Raw genomic sequence first — 16810 nt, 5'->3', positions numbered from 1 at the left:
AGACACATCTTGCTTAACTTGCCTGCTGAAAGGGCCCAGGACCACTGGCAGATTGACAGCCAAGCACATAAGAGCACAGCCAATGCCCAAATCTTAGTTTCTAAATATGTGCCTCAATAAAAGGGCCCAGGGCTGTTGGGAGAAATGGCTGATTTTAGGACTGTGGCAGGAAACATGCAAAGTGAACCTGGAGCATACTGAAGTCTTAGTAAACAAAGAGATGCTTTAAAAACAGAGAAAGCATGCCCTGGGACACGGGCCTTAACCCGAAAGTTCCTAAAGATGAGTGGTTAAACAATTTGAGCCAAAAACAAGTAACACAGACTAAGTACATATGCTGAGTTCGTGCAGATACTGATAAATGATTAAATGGACAAATAAACGAATGAGAAGGGACAGTTTTCCTTAGAGAAAAATTCCAAATGATATGTAAACTCTTCCCTCTCCAAGGGTTGAAACTTAATTCCCCCCACTGCCCTTGGGTGTGGGCAGGACCTAGCAATTTGTTTCCAAGCAGTAAAGTACAGAGAACTACAGTAGAGGGAGGCGAACATGATCTTGGCCAGACAGTGAGCGCAGACAGCAGGCACCCCCTGATTTCATATAATGAGAAGGGCATTTCACCTGCCGCCCCCACCACCCCCATCAAAAGGTAAGAAGAATGCAGACAAACCTAACATTCAGGATGTTTTGCAAAACACCTGACTAGTCCTCTTCAATACAGTCAAGGTCATGAAAAACAAGGAAAGTCTGAGAAACTGTTGCAGACCAGAGATACTTAAGGAGATGCGACAGAGAAGCCCAATGTTGTCTCCTGGATGAGATTCTGGAACAGAAAGGGGGCATTGGTGGGGATGGGGGGTGGGGTAAGGATAAAATTCAAATAAAGCCTAACTCAAAAGAAACAAACAAACACAAACCTCTTCCCTGGGGTTATGGGCTATGGCTTTATCCAGGGCCTCACTCCTCACTGAGTTGCTGTCTCTGTGGTTTTTCAGTCTCAGCCTCCTTTGACGGGAAGCAGCATCTGCGGACTCTGCCCGTGGTGAACAGCATCGGGTACGTGCTCCGCTTCCTTGCCAAGCTGTGCCGGAGCCTCCTATGTGACGACCTCTTCAGTCACCAGCCCTTCCCCAGGGGCTCCAGTGCATCTAGGGAGGCCCAGGAGACCGAGGAAGACAGGAAGGAGTCAGGTAGGTTTTCGATCCTCCCAGCTGGGAGGTTCCAGGTGCCCTGCTCACAAGGGCAGGCGAAGTCCAGGGAACCCCACAGCTCCTGGGAGCTTTCTGCTGGAGGCCCACGTGTGCCAGGGCTACAGAGAACCTAGTTGGTCTCGCTCCAGGGTGTGGTGGGGAGAGCTGCTCCATTATAACTTTTAGGCTTATATCGTCAGAATTTAGGTCATAGACCATGTTGCATATAATAAATGAGCTTCTGCACTTTCTTCCAACTAAAAGTCTTGGACACTGATTCATCATTATTGAATAGTTGAAGGACCATTGTTCTAAGGAACTAAGACGTTCCGAAGAAACAAAGGCTAAATATATTGGTCCTGTCAAGAGCTTCAAATGCTTCCACATGTCCATAAAATGTACAAGGGAGTGGCTATTATTGCAGGGATTTGACTCGATCATAAATCAAATATATCTTCCAGTGAGAATTAGAGTTGCTCTCTTATCACAGAATGACCCTTTTGTACCACCTGCCCCAGAATAGCATGCATGGGTTGGCCCTGGTTAGGGCAGTAAGCCCACTTAAGAAAACTGGGCTAGATGCAGACAGGAGGTGCTTCCTCCTGACTTTGCAGCCTGAGTTATAGACTTGCGAAGAGTTAAATATGTCTCCAGGTTCTGGATTCCAGGTCTCCAAAGATGAGCAGATGTGGTCTTTCTGTTTTTCTGGAAGCAGCATTGTTAATCTATAAAGCACACCGACAGTGAAACTGGAATCTAGTTATTATGTCATTCTGCAAACATTTGCTGAACCTCCTCTGTACCAAGCACCATGTCAGAATTTGTCTTGGGATAAGACAAACACACAAGCTTAGAAAAGTTTCTGAGGAATGGAGTGACTGATGAATAACGGACACAAATATAGCTGCAGTCGTGTTCATAGACAGACTTCCAGCATGCAACAGAGTGTACTCACAAGTAAGAGTGGCCGCTTAAGCTAGAAGAATAGTGGGGAAGCATACACTCAGATTTTCTCAGATACTGTGAAGAACATTCTCTACAATTTACTTCAATCTCTCTGAAATCTGGCAACTAGGAAGAAATCTGACCTTTCCAAAGAAAATTAGCTGAATAAATATGGTTAGTGTAGGCAGATGCTATGTTCTCCTGTGCTTTTCCTGATCTGTGTGAGCCTGGAGAATCTTCCCATCTCTCTGGGTCTCATTTTCTTATGTTAACTGAGAGTAAATTTGCTTATGTCTAATGTTCCTCCTGAGCCTGGCAGCTTTTATTTCTGGCCTTTTCTACAAACCTTAGTGGGCTCAGAAACACATTCTAAAACCAATGTATCTTCTAGTGACTCTTGCAACGAGAATGGCTGACTTCAGAATGGCAGCATTTTCAAACCCTTGAATCATTGCGACTCTGACTAAGCCATGACCCATGGGACAACTGCAGTCACATAATTCACACTTTTCAGGCTTCACATTTACCCCTAGTCATGGATGACATTTAGGACAAGTCTTGTGATTTTTCTGGCTCCTTTCAGGTAACATAGCATTCTCTAGCCAACGACTAGTATGTTCAGGTCAGTGTGATAATCAACCTTTCATTCGAAGTATTTCCCTCTTGCAGATCAGGCCTGCTGGCGTGGACTTGATTCTCTCCACCCCATTCTGCCACCTCTTGTTAGGGGCAGGGCCCTTTCCTGCTCATGCCCTTCACAATCAGAGTGGGGGAAGGAGGAAGGTGACAGAGCGTCCACAGGGCCAGGCCCACTGTGGCTTGGCATTGTGCCCCCAGATTCAAGCAAGGGTTTACAGCTGATTCTCACTATGTGGGCTCCATCGTGGGCCCTTTGGTCAACCTACCTGCCTCACTGCGGGTAACTCTTGGACAAACGTAACTCTTCGCTGGCTGGTCACCCACAGTTCCTTTCACAGTCTCAAGGCATCTCAAGGTAAATCTCTAGCTTCTTGTTGCAGAGGTGCCAGAGGACAGATAGTCCTGAGGAAAGTCACCGAGGCAATTTCACTTCAGGTCACTCTTCTGATGCCCACGTCTGGTCCCTGAGAAAAAACTCACAGTCTTTTGCCCAAGAGATTCTGGGCGTGCATGCTAATCCCTGTAGACAGCTGTCTCCTGTTCTGCCATCAGAGCAGGCAGAGTTTTAGATTTCTTATGGGAATCCATTGTGTCGCTCCAGCTCCACAGCAACATCAACTCTTCATCGAGGTACGTGGAAACCCTGGGAATATGCTGGACATTTCTCTCCTTGTCATCTTTCAAGTTCTTTGCCTATTTTTTAACTTCTTCAGTCTCTTTTGCAGGGGGTCATGTGTGGGTGTAAACGTCGTTCCCATCATGTCTTTTTGCAAGATCTGTCCATTTCACTGCTGTGTGGTATCTATTGTCTTGCAAACTCAGTCAAAACCGAAACTAAAGTAGTTTCATTTTGACATCCTGTCCCTGTCCCTCTTCAGCTTTCCTTAAGTGATCACTGAGGAAACTTGGTTTCCACCTTATACACATGAGCCTTTTTTGGAGAAAGGGACTGGTGAGGTCTTTGGTAATTTTGGGCCCCATCTCCATGCGGACCATGTATCTCCTAAACCAGTTAGTTTGTCTGTGATTTCCAGAAGATAATGAATCAGATGATAAGGAAATGCAAAGTCACAACACATAAGGAACTGCCAAATGAACTGTGTCATTTGTGGTAGAAAATTGGAAGATTTTGAGGAAGATATAATTTCCTGTCCCATTATATGACGGCAGGTTGTATGGCTTTGTTCTCTGGTCTGACAGTAGACTTAATTAAACATAAGGCCTCACCATTCAAATTCTGGTCAGGTCCAGCCATCACCCAAGAAAGGCAAAACACAGCAAACTTCCCAAGCTTTATAACCATAGGACCCTGGTGTTTTGAAGACACATCAAAGTTTGAGAAGCAAGCATTTGAGAAGCCCTCTCCTAGGGCCCTCCCTGGTGGCGTAGCAGGTTGGCATGCAACATTGCAAGCTAGCCGCAGCAGCTTCAGTGCGAGTTCAATTTCCAGCCCTGGAAGTGACCCACATGGTGCAGCAGACCTCTCCTGACCCACCCACTGCTCTCCTCAGCAATGTGCTTCATCAATCTACCTGTTCTGCTTCCCAGTCTGTCTCTGGTGAGGCCTTTCACCACCCCTGCTTCTCTGGCCTGCTCCTCTGGCTTGTACCCCAGTTTTGTATGTATAAATAAATAAATCTTTAAAAAAAAGAAGCCCTCTCCTAGGTGGAGATCTTGGCTGCTGAATAACCAGCTGGAAGGTAGCCAGTGGAGCTAACATTACAAGGAAATTTGCAAAATCAGAGCTGTTCAGGAGTGGAAGGGGCTGGCTGCTAGGAGTGACCTCGCCATTATTAATGGCAAGTAAGTGCAGCTGTCCACTTGTTAGTCCCACTGGGGTAAACTCTGGCAACCCAGAGGAGCAAGATGTCCTCTTTGGTCCCTTTCAGGGTGAGCCATAGCTCAAGGGGCCACCCTGGACAGGGTGGCTGGGGAGCCCCAGAGCGAGGGTGAGGCCACAAAGACAGAGGAGCTCACATTTGAGCAGAGACATGGCTCTTTCCAAGTGTCTTCCTTAGACTTTGAAATAAAAACTCTGCAAATGACCTTTTCTTTGTGCAGGAAAAACCTGTCTTCAGACTACCAACTGCTTGAATTCAGTTTGGAAGGTAGAATTCCTGACTCCAGCCAAGGGTCTTCAGTCATTTTCTCCAACTCTCTTAACTGCCACCCCAAACCTGTTTTAATAGAGCTGGGTTCTCAAAGAGATGGAGGCAGAGGCATGGACTTGATCCCTTGTGGTTCTGTCCGAAGATGATGATGTAGGAAACATTACCTTCCATTTGACTGTTGAAAAAACAATCTCAATTGCAAATAACCTTTAGCCACCACTTCTCAAACTTTTATATCTTCAGGAACCACCTGGGAATCTTGTTTAAAATGTAGATTCTGGCTCAATAGGGCTGGGAGGGGATCTAGGAGGCAGCATTTCTAACAGGCACCCCTGTGATGTCAGTGCTGCTGGTTGGGGACCCCACTCCAGGAGTAAATGTCAGTTGGCAGAGTCCTGCTCACACAGCGAAACTTGTTCAGGTTTCCTGGGCCTGTGCTGGGACTTTGCCTCCTGTCCACGTGTTGTCCTGAAGGTGAACCAATGTCCTAGGGAGGTGTCGAGGTACTAGAGAAGCAGAGAAAGGATGAGGGGCCATGCCAGGAAAACCAGAGAAGAAAGAGGAGGTTTGCAGGGCCGGGGAGGAAGGCAAAGGAGAGATGGCAGGCAGAAGTCTCAGTGTGGGCTGGTCACCTCCTGCGGTAGGGTCTCTGCCGCCTTAAATTTCCCTGAGCCCCTAGAAGTGTCCATCAGTCCCCACCACCCCAGGCCCTTGTTTGCACATCAATAATGACCTTGGCTTCTGCCTGCTATTGCTGGCCTCTGGGTCCAGATCTATTTTCCCCTGTTAGCGAGGGGCAGGGCTGCGCAGTCCCCTGTAGAGCCTGAAACATAATAATTCGACAGTAAATATTTACTGACATGAATTCTGCGCACTACAACAGAACAAATTGTCTTTTCACTAAGACAAGGGGAGATCTTTGGAAACCACAAATGTGATAGCTGAACTCCTGTGCAAGATCTTCTTTAGTGATTGGTTTCCTGCCTTTTGAAGGTTTAGCAGGATAGGAACAAATTGTTTACTTTCTTGTTGAGTAGCTTCTTTCGATAAGCAGATGGTCGTTGGGCAATGAGAAAGGACATTCCTTTTTAAAATTTCTTATTGAAGTAACCTGGCATCATAACATTTTATACGTTTCAGATATTTACTATATTATACACACACACACACACGCACACACATATTTAGACACCACATTGAGTTTACTACTCAACGTTCTTTTACCATACAAGTGACTCCTTTTGCCAGATTTACTGATTCTCTCCCCTCCCTTCTGGTAACCACCAATTAATGTGGCCTTATAGTCCAAATGTTTAAATGTTTATATTTGTTTTTAAAATTCACTTGCTTGTTTCTTTATGTCCCACATACGAGTGGAATCACACAGTACTTGTCTTTCTGTCTGACTTATTTCACAAAATATGGTACCTCTAGGTCCATCTATGCTGTTGCAAATGGCAGGATTTTGTCTTTTTTTTTTTTTTTTAAAGATTTACTTATTTATGCATACAGAACTGGGGTACAGGCCAGAGGTGCAGGGGCAGTGAGAGGATTCACCAGAGAGAGTGGGGAGCAGAACAAACTGACTGATGAAGTACACTGCTGAGAGGATTAATGGGCAGATCAGGAGAGGTCTGCCAAGCCATGTGAATCACCTCCGGGGTGGTGGTGGGGTGGGGGGGGTCAGGGATCAAACTTATGCTGAAGCGGCTTTAACTTTTAGTGATGTGCTTTAACACCTGGGCCATGGAGGGCCCAGGATTTTGTCTTTTTTATAGCTGAATAGAATTCTATTGTGTATATATACCACATCCTCTACCCAGTAAAGGCATTTATTAATGAGATTTGAGGTTTTCTTTGTTGAGTAGTGGTCTGGTAGACACATGCCAGAAAACTATTGGAGTAACAGACATTCACATATGCTTTAACCTGTACACTTTGCATTTAGAAATCAATCCTATTTCCTTGTTGAACTACAAATTTGTCTAATATTATAGCCTGTGGAGAATGACTATAAAGTATATACAGCTTTCCAAAAGATTACTACTTCTAAAAGGAAATAGAACTTATCAGGTTGGCATGAATTCATGATTTACTGGGTTGTTGGAAAAGTCAGAAAAAATACATTATGACTTTTCTAACAACCCAACAGAAACACCTATTTAGTCAGTAAACGTTTATCAAGTTCTCTTATTTGTGTTACACTAAAGCCCAGCAGAGCCAAGTGCACTCACTCAGAACCACACCGAAGTCAGGAGGGGGAGGAAACAGAGCCAAGTCTCTCCCCAACGTTTGCTTTTCCTTTTTAGGGTTCTTTTATCCAACACTTGCTTCCTAAGCATCCTGTTTCCCTGTCCCTGTATACAAAATGAACATTCACAAGTGGCTGTGGTACACCTTGTCACTCTAGCAAAATGGCAAAAGAACAAAATAAAACCCAAACCTCGTTTAGCAAAATGGAGGTGGGAACTTCATTTCAAGCAAATCAATTCTTTTCTTCTGGGTTTCTTCTTCTGGGTTCTCCCAGAGTAGAGTTTTGTCCTTGTCCTAGTGCTCCAGTGATTTATTCTGCATGAACATCCACGGGGCACGCAGAACCCATTTTTTCAACCACCAGGAGAACATTCTCATCTCTGCAAAATCCACACAAGTCACCTACACCCCCGCAGACATTAGGCATAGTTTCAGCTGGTATTTTAGATACCAAATGAAATGATGGAGGAAAAAGTGGAGAAAGGTGAGTTACTCCAGATACCTTGCAACTCCTGCCTCCCCTGCAAGCTAGTGATCAGGACGCACCGCTGGGTGTTTGTGGGGTCACAGCCTGCGGCCAAACCAACAGAACGAGCTGCCTGGTTCTCAAGCCACGTCACTTGGGAAGACAAAAAGACATCAGAGTCAAGCTCAAGTTCTAAAAATCCTTGCCAAAAGCTTTCATGGACAGTTGGAAAGAAAAATGTCCTCAAGGTATGCCGCAAAGACAAACACACCAAAGGCCTTTATGTATTTTCAGACAGAGAGAATGAGTAGAAGCCCAGTCAGAGTTGGAACAGGACAGAGGAAGGAGCTTTCATGCACCAGTGCAGGATTCTCAGTCTTAGTTCTGCCTGTGTGCCAATGTAAGTTCATTTAGAAAAAGTCATTATCGTATTGCAATGATATTGCTCATTAAATATTATTTGCACATATTTTTAAGCATTGAACTAAAAAAGGGAAACCCATAATCTCATTTCTAAAACGAACCCTCAGGAGAGAAGCCTGGGTTTTGTAGAATTAAAAATAGAATTTTACAATGTTCAGTCACTTATTGGGTTCCTTTGCATGGTGAGGTTGAAACTCTTTTTCAAAGATATGGAGGAAGCACAAGGTGGATTTTCAATAATTACTGGTTGATTGACTGTTTCAGTTAAGTTTTTGGAATCTCTCATGAAACTAACTGACCTTTATGGGACACGCTCACCCACTGATCCCCCATAAGCCACGTTCCAGCTGGCCAGATGACGCTGGGGACCTCTCAGTCAGTGGTTGAAGGCCTCTGTGTCCCTGATGAGCCTTCCCAAAGAGCTTTCTGCCTATGTTAGTGGGGAGATACACTGGGGATGGATCAGACCTGTAGGAAAATTCAAGTTGATGGTGATCAAGCCCTGTGATTGTACATCAGAACAGAAACACAGGGCTGGTAGAAACAAAGGGCTGAGTAGCTGCGATGTAGCCTCTTCCAAGCCTCAGTGCCCACGGTAGCTGTAGTTGGAGACTCACCCCCTGCTCGGTTGCTCGCTAGGGCTGTGCTGGACCCTAAGTTGTACATGTGGGTTATCAACACCTTTACTCACTGTTCACACTTCAGGCTAACATGACAAACTGTGCCAACAGGAATTGAAGCAACTTAGGAAACTAGTAGACTTCTCACATAACCTCATGAGCTCTCTCCTGTTAGTGGCTGGTTTCTGTTTCTTACACATAAGCACTAAACTTTTTGCCGAGAAAAAACAAAAAACCAGAATCCCACAAACTTCCTGACAGAATCGGACAGACATCCTGTCACAGATCTGTCCTGGTGGTGGCTAAATCAATAAATACAACTTCCAATTTGAACATACAGAGTCAAAAGAGAAAACAAGCCCCCTTTTCCTGTCAGTGTTAGTTTTCTACTGCAATGTAATGAACTACCCTAAAAGGTATTAAAAGATATTTAAAAATTTTGATATCTCATAGTTCCTGTGAGTGAGGAGCTCGTGTGCAGCTCACTGGGTCTCTCTGGCTCTGGGTCTCTCTCAGGCCACAGACATCTTTATGCTTAATGAGGGAGTGCTCCACTCCTCAGTTCCTTCACACAGCTATTGGCAGTGTGAGTGTCCATTGGGCTGTGGGTTCCTTATCCAGCCATCTCCACAGAACATCCCACACCTTGGCAGCTTGCTTCTTTAGTGTGAATGGGACAAGAACGTCCCGTGAGCCTTCCTGAAAGTCAGGATTCCCACATAGAACCAGAACTTATAAGGTGTCTTTATTTCAGGGACTGCAACATTTTCCTCATTAAGGATCACTTTTTGTTTTTTAAATATTTATTTATTTGTGCACACAGAACTGGGGTATAGGCCAGAAGTGCAGGGACAGTGAAGGGTTCATCAGAGACAGAGTGGGGAGCAGAACAGGCTGATTGACGAAGTGCACTGCTGAGGGGAGCAGCGGGCGGGTCAGGAGAGGTCTGCTGTGCCATGTGGGTCACCTCGGGAGGGGGATCGAACTCATGCTAAAGTGGCTTTAGCTTCTCAGTGCTGTGCTTTAACCCGCTGTGCCACCAGGGAGGGCCCAAGGATCACTTTTTAATTTCTTTAAGTTCTATGAAATACTAAAGTTCTAAGGGGACTATTGAGGAAGCCACCATGTCTACATAAGGTTTTCCACCTTCACCTTCTCACGCCTCTTGGGAATCCCCTTAAACCTGGGGTACAGGTTTGGCAGAGGCAAGACCATGGAAAGAGCAGAGACAGTACCTGCTCAACTCTTGAGACTGAAAGGGCATCAAACTACTGCCTTTGGGCAAAATTTCCGTGGGAGTTCATCAACCTCATAGACTCGGAACAAAATCTTAGCAAACCGGAAACATAGTCAGGGAGGAGTCCAGAAATTCAGGTGTCAAGCATGAAAAATGTGGTTGGTTTCTGTGTGTCTAATTAGGGGAGAAAGAATAAAAATATACTAAATGGACCAGAAGGGAGTCATAAGGTTGATCCTGAGGGGCCGAGTGATCTGAACTTAGAGAAAAGCTTAAAGAGAAAATCCATCCTGGCCGGGGACCAAGCTAATGGAAAATTTAATTGAATCAAATGAAAGGCTAAGCCCTCCTAGGTGGTGTCGCCTGGTGCCCTTTGAACCAGGAAGGTTGGGAAGAGAGGCCACGGAGGGCCCTCAGGGGAAAAACGAGATGAGCTTATCTAAGCCAAGAACAAGGGGCGGGACTGAGCCTGAGAAAAGAAAGTCTGCAGACCTGCAACGGAGCCTCAGCCTCAGAGAAAGCCAGCACGAGGGCAGGGCGGAAGCTCCTGGCTGCGGCTCCAGGAAGCCCCTGGAGGGCCTGTCTGACCCCCCGCAGCTGGGCACCCACGGGGCTGCACAGGAGCACCTGAGTCCCTGCCAGAGGCTCCCCTGTGGAGGCACAGCTCCTGGAGGTAGGGGCCTTGGTGTGAGCTGGGGAGGCGCTGTTCCCTATTGTTCTGGGCCTTCCTCCTCTAGCTCCTCTTCCTCTTTCTGCTTCTCTTCCCACAGGTCTCCTTCCCCCTGGTCAGGGTTACTGGCTGCACCCCTTAGGTAGTGGCACCTAGCTAAGCACGGGATAATGGTTAATCCACAGCCGTTGAGTATTATCAGACTGCCTGTGTTACTTCCTTTCCCGACTGGTTTCGGGGTGAGGCGTCTGTGGGCTGCTTTCTTTGAAAAGCAGCAAGACACACCGCGCACACTTGGAAGCCTCTGGACACTGGGCCAGTGGCTTGACCTTCTTGCCGGCCTGGGCAGGGTTGTATGGCTTGGTGGGCTGGGCTTACTTGTGGGCAATGGCTCCCAGCAGTGGCAACTGATGAAGGATGTGGGGAATAGAATAGACAGTAGATGTTAAGAGAGAGAGGAGAAAAAAAAGAGGACGGTGTGAATGTTAGGGGGCGAGAGAGGGGAGAAGAAAAGAGGACTGTTCAGTAGTGGGAAGGAGAGTGTAAGAAGGGAATTTGGGGGTTAAATATAACATAAATAGGTTTTATTTGAGAATTATTTTTCAGATAGTGTTACTATTGCTTTGGAGGTTTCATTTGGCTAGAGAATACAAGTAAAGTGGCTGTTAAGTTTTTAAACAAAGTAGTCCAAGCAATTAGTTCTTGTGTCCTAAATGCAAAGAGGTGAACCCCAGTCTAAACTAAAACTCCATAATTTTATACATGCTGGCCTCTTTTCCTTCTCTGGGTAGCTCTCACTGCATTGGAATCTTCTCTTTCTTTTTTTCTCTGGCTCTTGGCTTTTCCCATTCTGTTCCTGTTCCTCCTTCGACTTCTCTTTGGAGGTTCTCCACATTGCAGGTGCTCATACATTGTGGGTCCCTTGGAGCTGTAGCAGGAGCAGGTTGGCAGCATGTGGTCCTGGGAGCCAGGCAGGATGCAGGGGCAGTCCCAGGAGCAAGGGTGAGGGAGGAGCCAGGAGCACCTAGACGCTAGACGCAGAGCCCCAGATGTGTTCCCCAAACAAGGAGGCTCCACCAGGCCAGATTCAGAAGAAAGACGGTTCCTATCCCTTGAGGCTTGAGTGGAGTTGAGCTCTTCTAGAGTGTTCTTGGGCCTCATTAATAGGCAGGCTTATGCACTGCCGCTTCAGGAAACCATAGTCCATAGTTTAGGAATGTCAGGGTCTGAAATTACCCAGGACACTAACCCCTGGGAATGAGGCAGGCTTCTTTGGATTGACACCTGTGTGTTTGCCTTTTGATGTAAGCACACTATTGTGATTGCAGAAAGAAAGCAGATTGTTCCTTTTTCTGGAGGAAAACCTTATTGGTTTACAAGTACATCATTAGTGTTGAGAGAAACAGGAGTTATAAAAGAGAGATGCATGAAGCCCCTGCTTACCCTGCTTTGTTGAGTCAGCGTTCTCCAGAGCCATTAAATGGCCTCCAGCAGAGGCTGAGGAGGACCCCCTGTGTCAGGAGAGTGCCAGGAAGACAGGACAGCTTGTTTCAGAGAAGGGATTTTCTGAGACTCCAGGAGAAAAGCGCCATGAAGTGAACTTCGGCCCTGTGGCTCACCATGGTTCCGTGCGCAGGTCTGTGGCCCCATCTGGTGTTCACTCATTCAGCTGCAAACCCACTGGAGAGTATGTTTCTCCAAGTACAGATTTGGTCCTTTCTTTTACCATCGTCACACAGTGGATTTCAGGATTTTGCTAACAATTTAAATGATTGCATTTTCAGCCACTAGAAATTCTGCTCTGTAAACTTACCCACCTGCGGTGGGGTGGCTTCAGTTTTGAATAGTATAAAGGATACTTGTGCAGCAGCCATTTTTTTAGCGGAAACATGAGGATGTGGTGTTAGATGTGACAAGGGACTTTCAGGCAATAAGAGTTTCTAGTACAATGACTCCCTATGAGAAAGGCTGTAAACTCCCTTCTGGGAAGCTTCAGATAAGTGGTGCCGTTATTTACCTTACTGTCCTCTCCAACACCACCCTGCTTGAAAGGAGTGCATTTCACTGTTCATCTATCACCTGCACAACTCTGGCTATGTCTGAGGAAGGCTTTGATGAGTGTTCACTCACAATACTCCTTTCAACTGGTTCATTTCTTACTACTCTAGTATTTAGTCTTTTTTTTTTTTTTAAACATCCATCAATTTGTGCATACAGAACTGGGGTACAGGCCAGAGGTGCAGGGCCGGTGAGAGGATTCACCAGAGACAGAGTGGGAAGCAGAACAGGCAGTCTGGTGAAGCACAATGCTGAGGGGAGCAGCGGGTGGGTCAGGAGAGGTCTGCCAAGCCATGTAGGTCACCTCCAGGGCAGGGATCAAACTAATGCTCAAGTGGCTTTAGTTTCTCAGTGCAGTGCTTTCACCAGCTATGCCTCCAGGGAGGGCCCACATTTAGTCATGTTAAGCAAGATGCCGTGTCAGTTATTTCGAAATAAGCCGATTACTTTGTAGATGTACGCTAATATATATGACTACTACAAAATAATGTTCACCTGTTATTATGTCTTCCAAAATATGTATGGTGCCTGTGAATGGGACCTTTTTGGAAACAGGGATTTTGCAGTATAACCACTTTCAGATGAGTCATGCTGGAGTTGGGTGTAACCCAATGAGCAGTGTCCTTATAACTGGACACAGACACAGATACAGGGAGAACGCCACATGGCATTCACAGAGGCAGAGGTGAGAGTGATGTGTCAACAGTGGGATGACATCAGGGATTGTGGCCAAAGACACAAGCCAGGGATAGGCCAGGCAGAGCGGCCCCTGGAGCCGGCAGAGTGTGGCCCTGCACTCCTTGAGTTTGTGTGTCTCTCTTCTAGAACTAAGAAAGAATGCATCTCTCTCTTGTTTTTTTTTTTTAAAGATGTATTTATTTGTGCATACAGAACTGGGGTACAGGCCAGAAGTGCAGGGGCAGTGAGAGGCTTCACCAGACACAGAGTGGGGAGCAGAACAGGCGGACTGAGGAAGTACACTGCTGAGGGGAGCAGCGGGCGGGTCAGGAGAGGCCTGCGGCGCCATGTGGTCACCTCTGGGGCAGGGATTGAACTCATGCTGATATCGTTTTAGCTTCTTAGTGCTGTAACCCACTGCGCCACCAGGGAGGGCCTGCCTCTCTCTTGTTTTAAGCCACCAAACTTACAGTACTTTCTGTATTCTTAGAAGACAAATACACTGGGGATACACTTAACCCTGGGGGCAATGCTGGGCTGGTGCTATGAGAAGCGCCTGCTCGGTCAGTGGTTGAATAACGATGGGCTACAGCATAGCAGTCAGTTTTACACTGGGTATGATGTGTCAGCACCCTGCTACAAAGGTGGGGAAAAGGCTGTTTACATGGGGTTGAGCAGATGCATCTCATCAGTTCTAAACGGCACCCTGGTGTGTGCAGGCGTGGACTGCTCATTTGCTCCTGGGCCTCCCTGGAGTGGCAGCAGAACCAGGACCACTGCCCTGCTTGGGGATGGGTCTCCATGGCTGCCCACCCCCTGCAGAATCACTGGCATCCTTTGCTGGGTGGAAGCCTACTGCTTAAAGTTCTCTCAAGTTGGTTTTACTTTTTGATGAATTTTTTGGATCATGGCCCAGAAACTGGCTTTTATTACCTCTGCTCTCACCCATGGCCATCAGCAGTTTTTAAACCAATGAGGTTCATGTTCCTTTGCTCCCTGTTTCCACACATCATCAGAGGAAAATGATCATCCATCTGCATCTGTCCTTTCAAAGAGTAGCATACATTGGTAAATTAGCTGTATTCGTTAGACTATCAGAATAACACAGGCATACTTCATTTAGATTTAAAATATTTAATGAACAGAATGTTTTAGATAAATATTTTTTCAACGTATACCAAGGGTTTCCATGAAGAATGTATACTTTGTCCTTTATAATCTGAACCTCCATGAATCATCTGTGTAATAGCTGCCTTCCTGCTAACACTGGCCCAAGTGTCTACTCAATAGATATTTACTGGCTGGATTGCATACTAATGGGAACAGTTTCCTTACCTGTAGCAAGCACCTGCCATTGGAAACACAAAAAGGATTAGTATCCTGGACCATGAGAACTTTCTAATAAAAGCAATGTAACGATGACCCTACTGCTTTAGAATGTGCTGGCCCATAGTAGGTGCTCAGTTAATGTTAGTTTTCCTTCTCACTCCATTTCAGATGCCATCTAGTATATAGCTCTGTTGCCCGGTGCTTTTTGGAATCCTCTTTCTGTCTTCTCACCCATAAAAGCTCTTCCTTGGGTCATGCCAAGAAGAGATCTCATGGAGGCCATTAAGGTGCAGGTGCAGTTTCAGATTCCTGAAATTCTCTGCAGCCCTGCATTAGTCAGGGAGCATGAGGCACAGACAACACAACCCTTTGGCAGCTTATCTGTGTCCGAGTGGCCAAGCCCATATATTAGACTTGACTGTATGACATTCTTAAGAATGTGTTCACAGTGTAATACTGGGTTTTTATAATCACTTAAAAAGGTTTATTGAGATATAATTCATAGATGATACAATTTCACATTTGAAATGTATAATTCAGTATTTTTAGTACATTCACTGGTATGTGTCAACCATCACCACAGTCAGCTATAGCATATTTTCAGCACCTCAAAAAGAAATCACATATCCTTTTGCTGTCAACCTCTATGCTCCCATCTCCCAAGTCCTAAACAATCACTAATCTACTTATCATCCCTATAGATTGGGTCAATCCTAGACATATCATTTGCATGCAAGTTACTTCATATCTGGTCTTTTGTGGCTGGCCTCTTTCACTTAACATAATATTTTAAGGTTCATTCCTGCTGTAGCTTTGTTATTTTTTTGCCTGAATAATATTCCATTGTATGGATATACCACCTTTTGTTTATCCATTCACTTGTTCATAGCCATTTGGATTGTTCACACCTGTTAGCTATATGAATTGTTCTTCTAAAATTTTTGGGGTTGACATGTGTTTTCATTTGTTCTGGACACACACTCACAAACACACACACACTTAGGGGTAGAATTCCTGGGTTATTTGGTAACTGTATTTTTAACCATTTGAACAAGAGCTACATTGCATCATTTTACATTCCTACCAGCAGTGTGTGAGGATTCTGATTTCTCTGCAGCAATTCCAACACGTCTAGTTGTCTGATTTTTTGATCATACCTATCCTAGTGAGTGTGCAGTGATATTTCATTATGGTTTTGACTTGCACTTTCTAATAACTAGTGATGTGGAACTTGTTTTCATGTGCCTATTGGACATCTGTGTCTTCTTTAGAGAAATGTTTTTCCATCCTTTGTCCTTTTTTTTTTTTTTAAAGATTTATGTATTTGTGCATACAGAACTGGGGTACAGGCCAGCAGTGCAGAGGTGGTGAGAGGATTCACCAGAGACAGAGCAGGGAGCAGAACAGGCCGACTGATAAAGTACATTGCTGAGGGGAGCAGTGGGTGGGTCAGGAGAGGTCTGCTGCGCCATGTGGGTCACCTCCAGAACGGGGATCAAACTCATGCTGAAGTGGCTTTTGCTTCTCAGTGCTGTGTTTAAACCCGCTGCACTACCAGGGAGGGCTCCCTTTGTCCTTTTTTTTCAAATGTATCTCACTTCTAGTAAGATCCTCTATGCACATATTTTTTTTTTTTGCTACTAAAAATGAAAATTGCACATCATACATTTTAGTACAATTCAAATTTTAAAAAAACCAAGAACTTTAGCTAAATGGCCCTGTCCCTATTATGTGGTAGCCCGACAACCCAGTAAGGCTTTTTAACATTCCTCTGTCACAAGTGGCTGCTTCAAATGCCTGTGTTGGGTTTCATCTTACTGACTTCAGGCTTCTAAACTACACACACAAGACGTATTAGTGCTTCTTTGAGACATAAAAAAGTGGCACTCAGCATATTCAAGTCATTCAATGCAAGCTGTATTAGATTCCTTGTAAGTTACTAGGATCAAGTTAGAAAAGAGATGCAAGGGATAAGACATCACAGAACTTAGATCATAGGTTATCAAAATACAGCCCTACAATCCAACAGGGTAGAGAGCTGCTTTCCCAAGCTGCTGTGTAGCAGTGACCATTTACTATCAAAAATGAATAGTTCAGCAATAAGGTTTATGGCTAAATCAATTCCTTGTTTAATTATTCTCCAAGCTGGCCCTCTCCTCAGGAAGCTCTCTGAGACACAGGTAATAAT

General features: G+C 45.3%; 1 protein-coding gene across 1 annotated transcript in view; it reads left to right on the top strand.

Moving 5' to 3' along the window:
• SCML4 (sex comb on midleg-like 4 (Drosophila)) overlaps positions 1-16810 on the top strand; it is a 52518-nt gene that overhangs the window by 24519 nt on the left and 11189 nt on the right. Inside the window, exon 4 of the mRNA XM_004673746.2 lies at positions 999-1193. Coding sequence (XP_004673803.1) covers positions 999-1193 — 195 coding nt within the window. The remainder of the gene's footprint in view (positions 1-998; positions 1194-16810) is intronic.

The sequence above is a fragment of the Condylura cristata genome, unplaced genomic scaffold (assembly GCF_000260355.1).
Source record: "Condylura cristata isolate star-nosed mole 26May11 unplaced genomic scaffold, ConCri1.0 scaffold00001, whole genome shotgun sequence".
NCBI lineage: Eukaryota > Metazoa > Chordata > Mammalia > Eulipotyphla > Talpidae > Condylura > Condylura cristata.
This window is presented reverse-complemented; position numbering and strand designations above follow the sequence as displayed.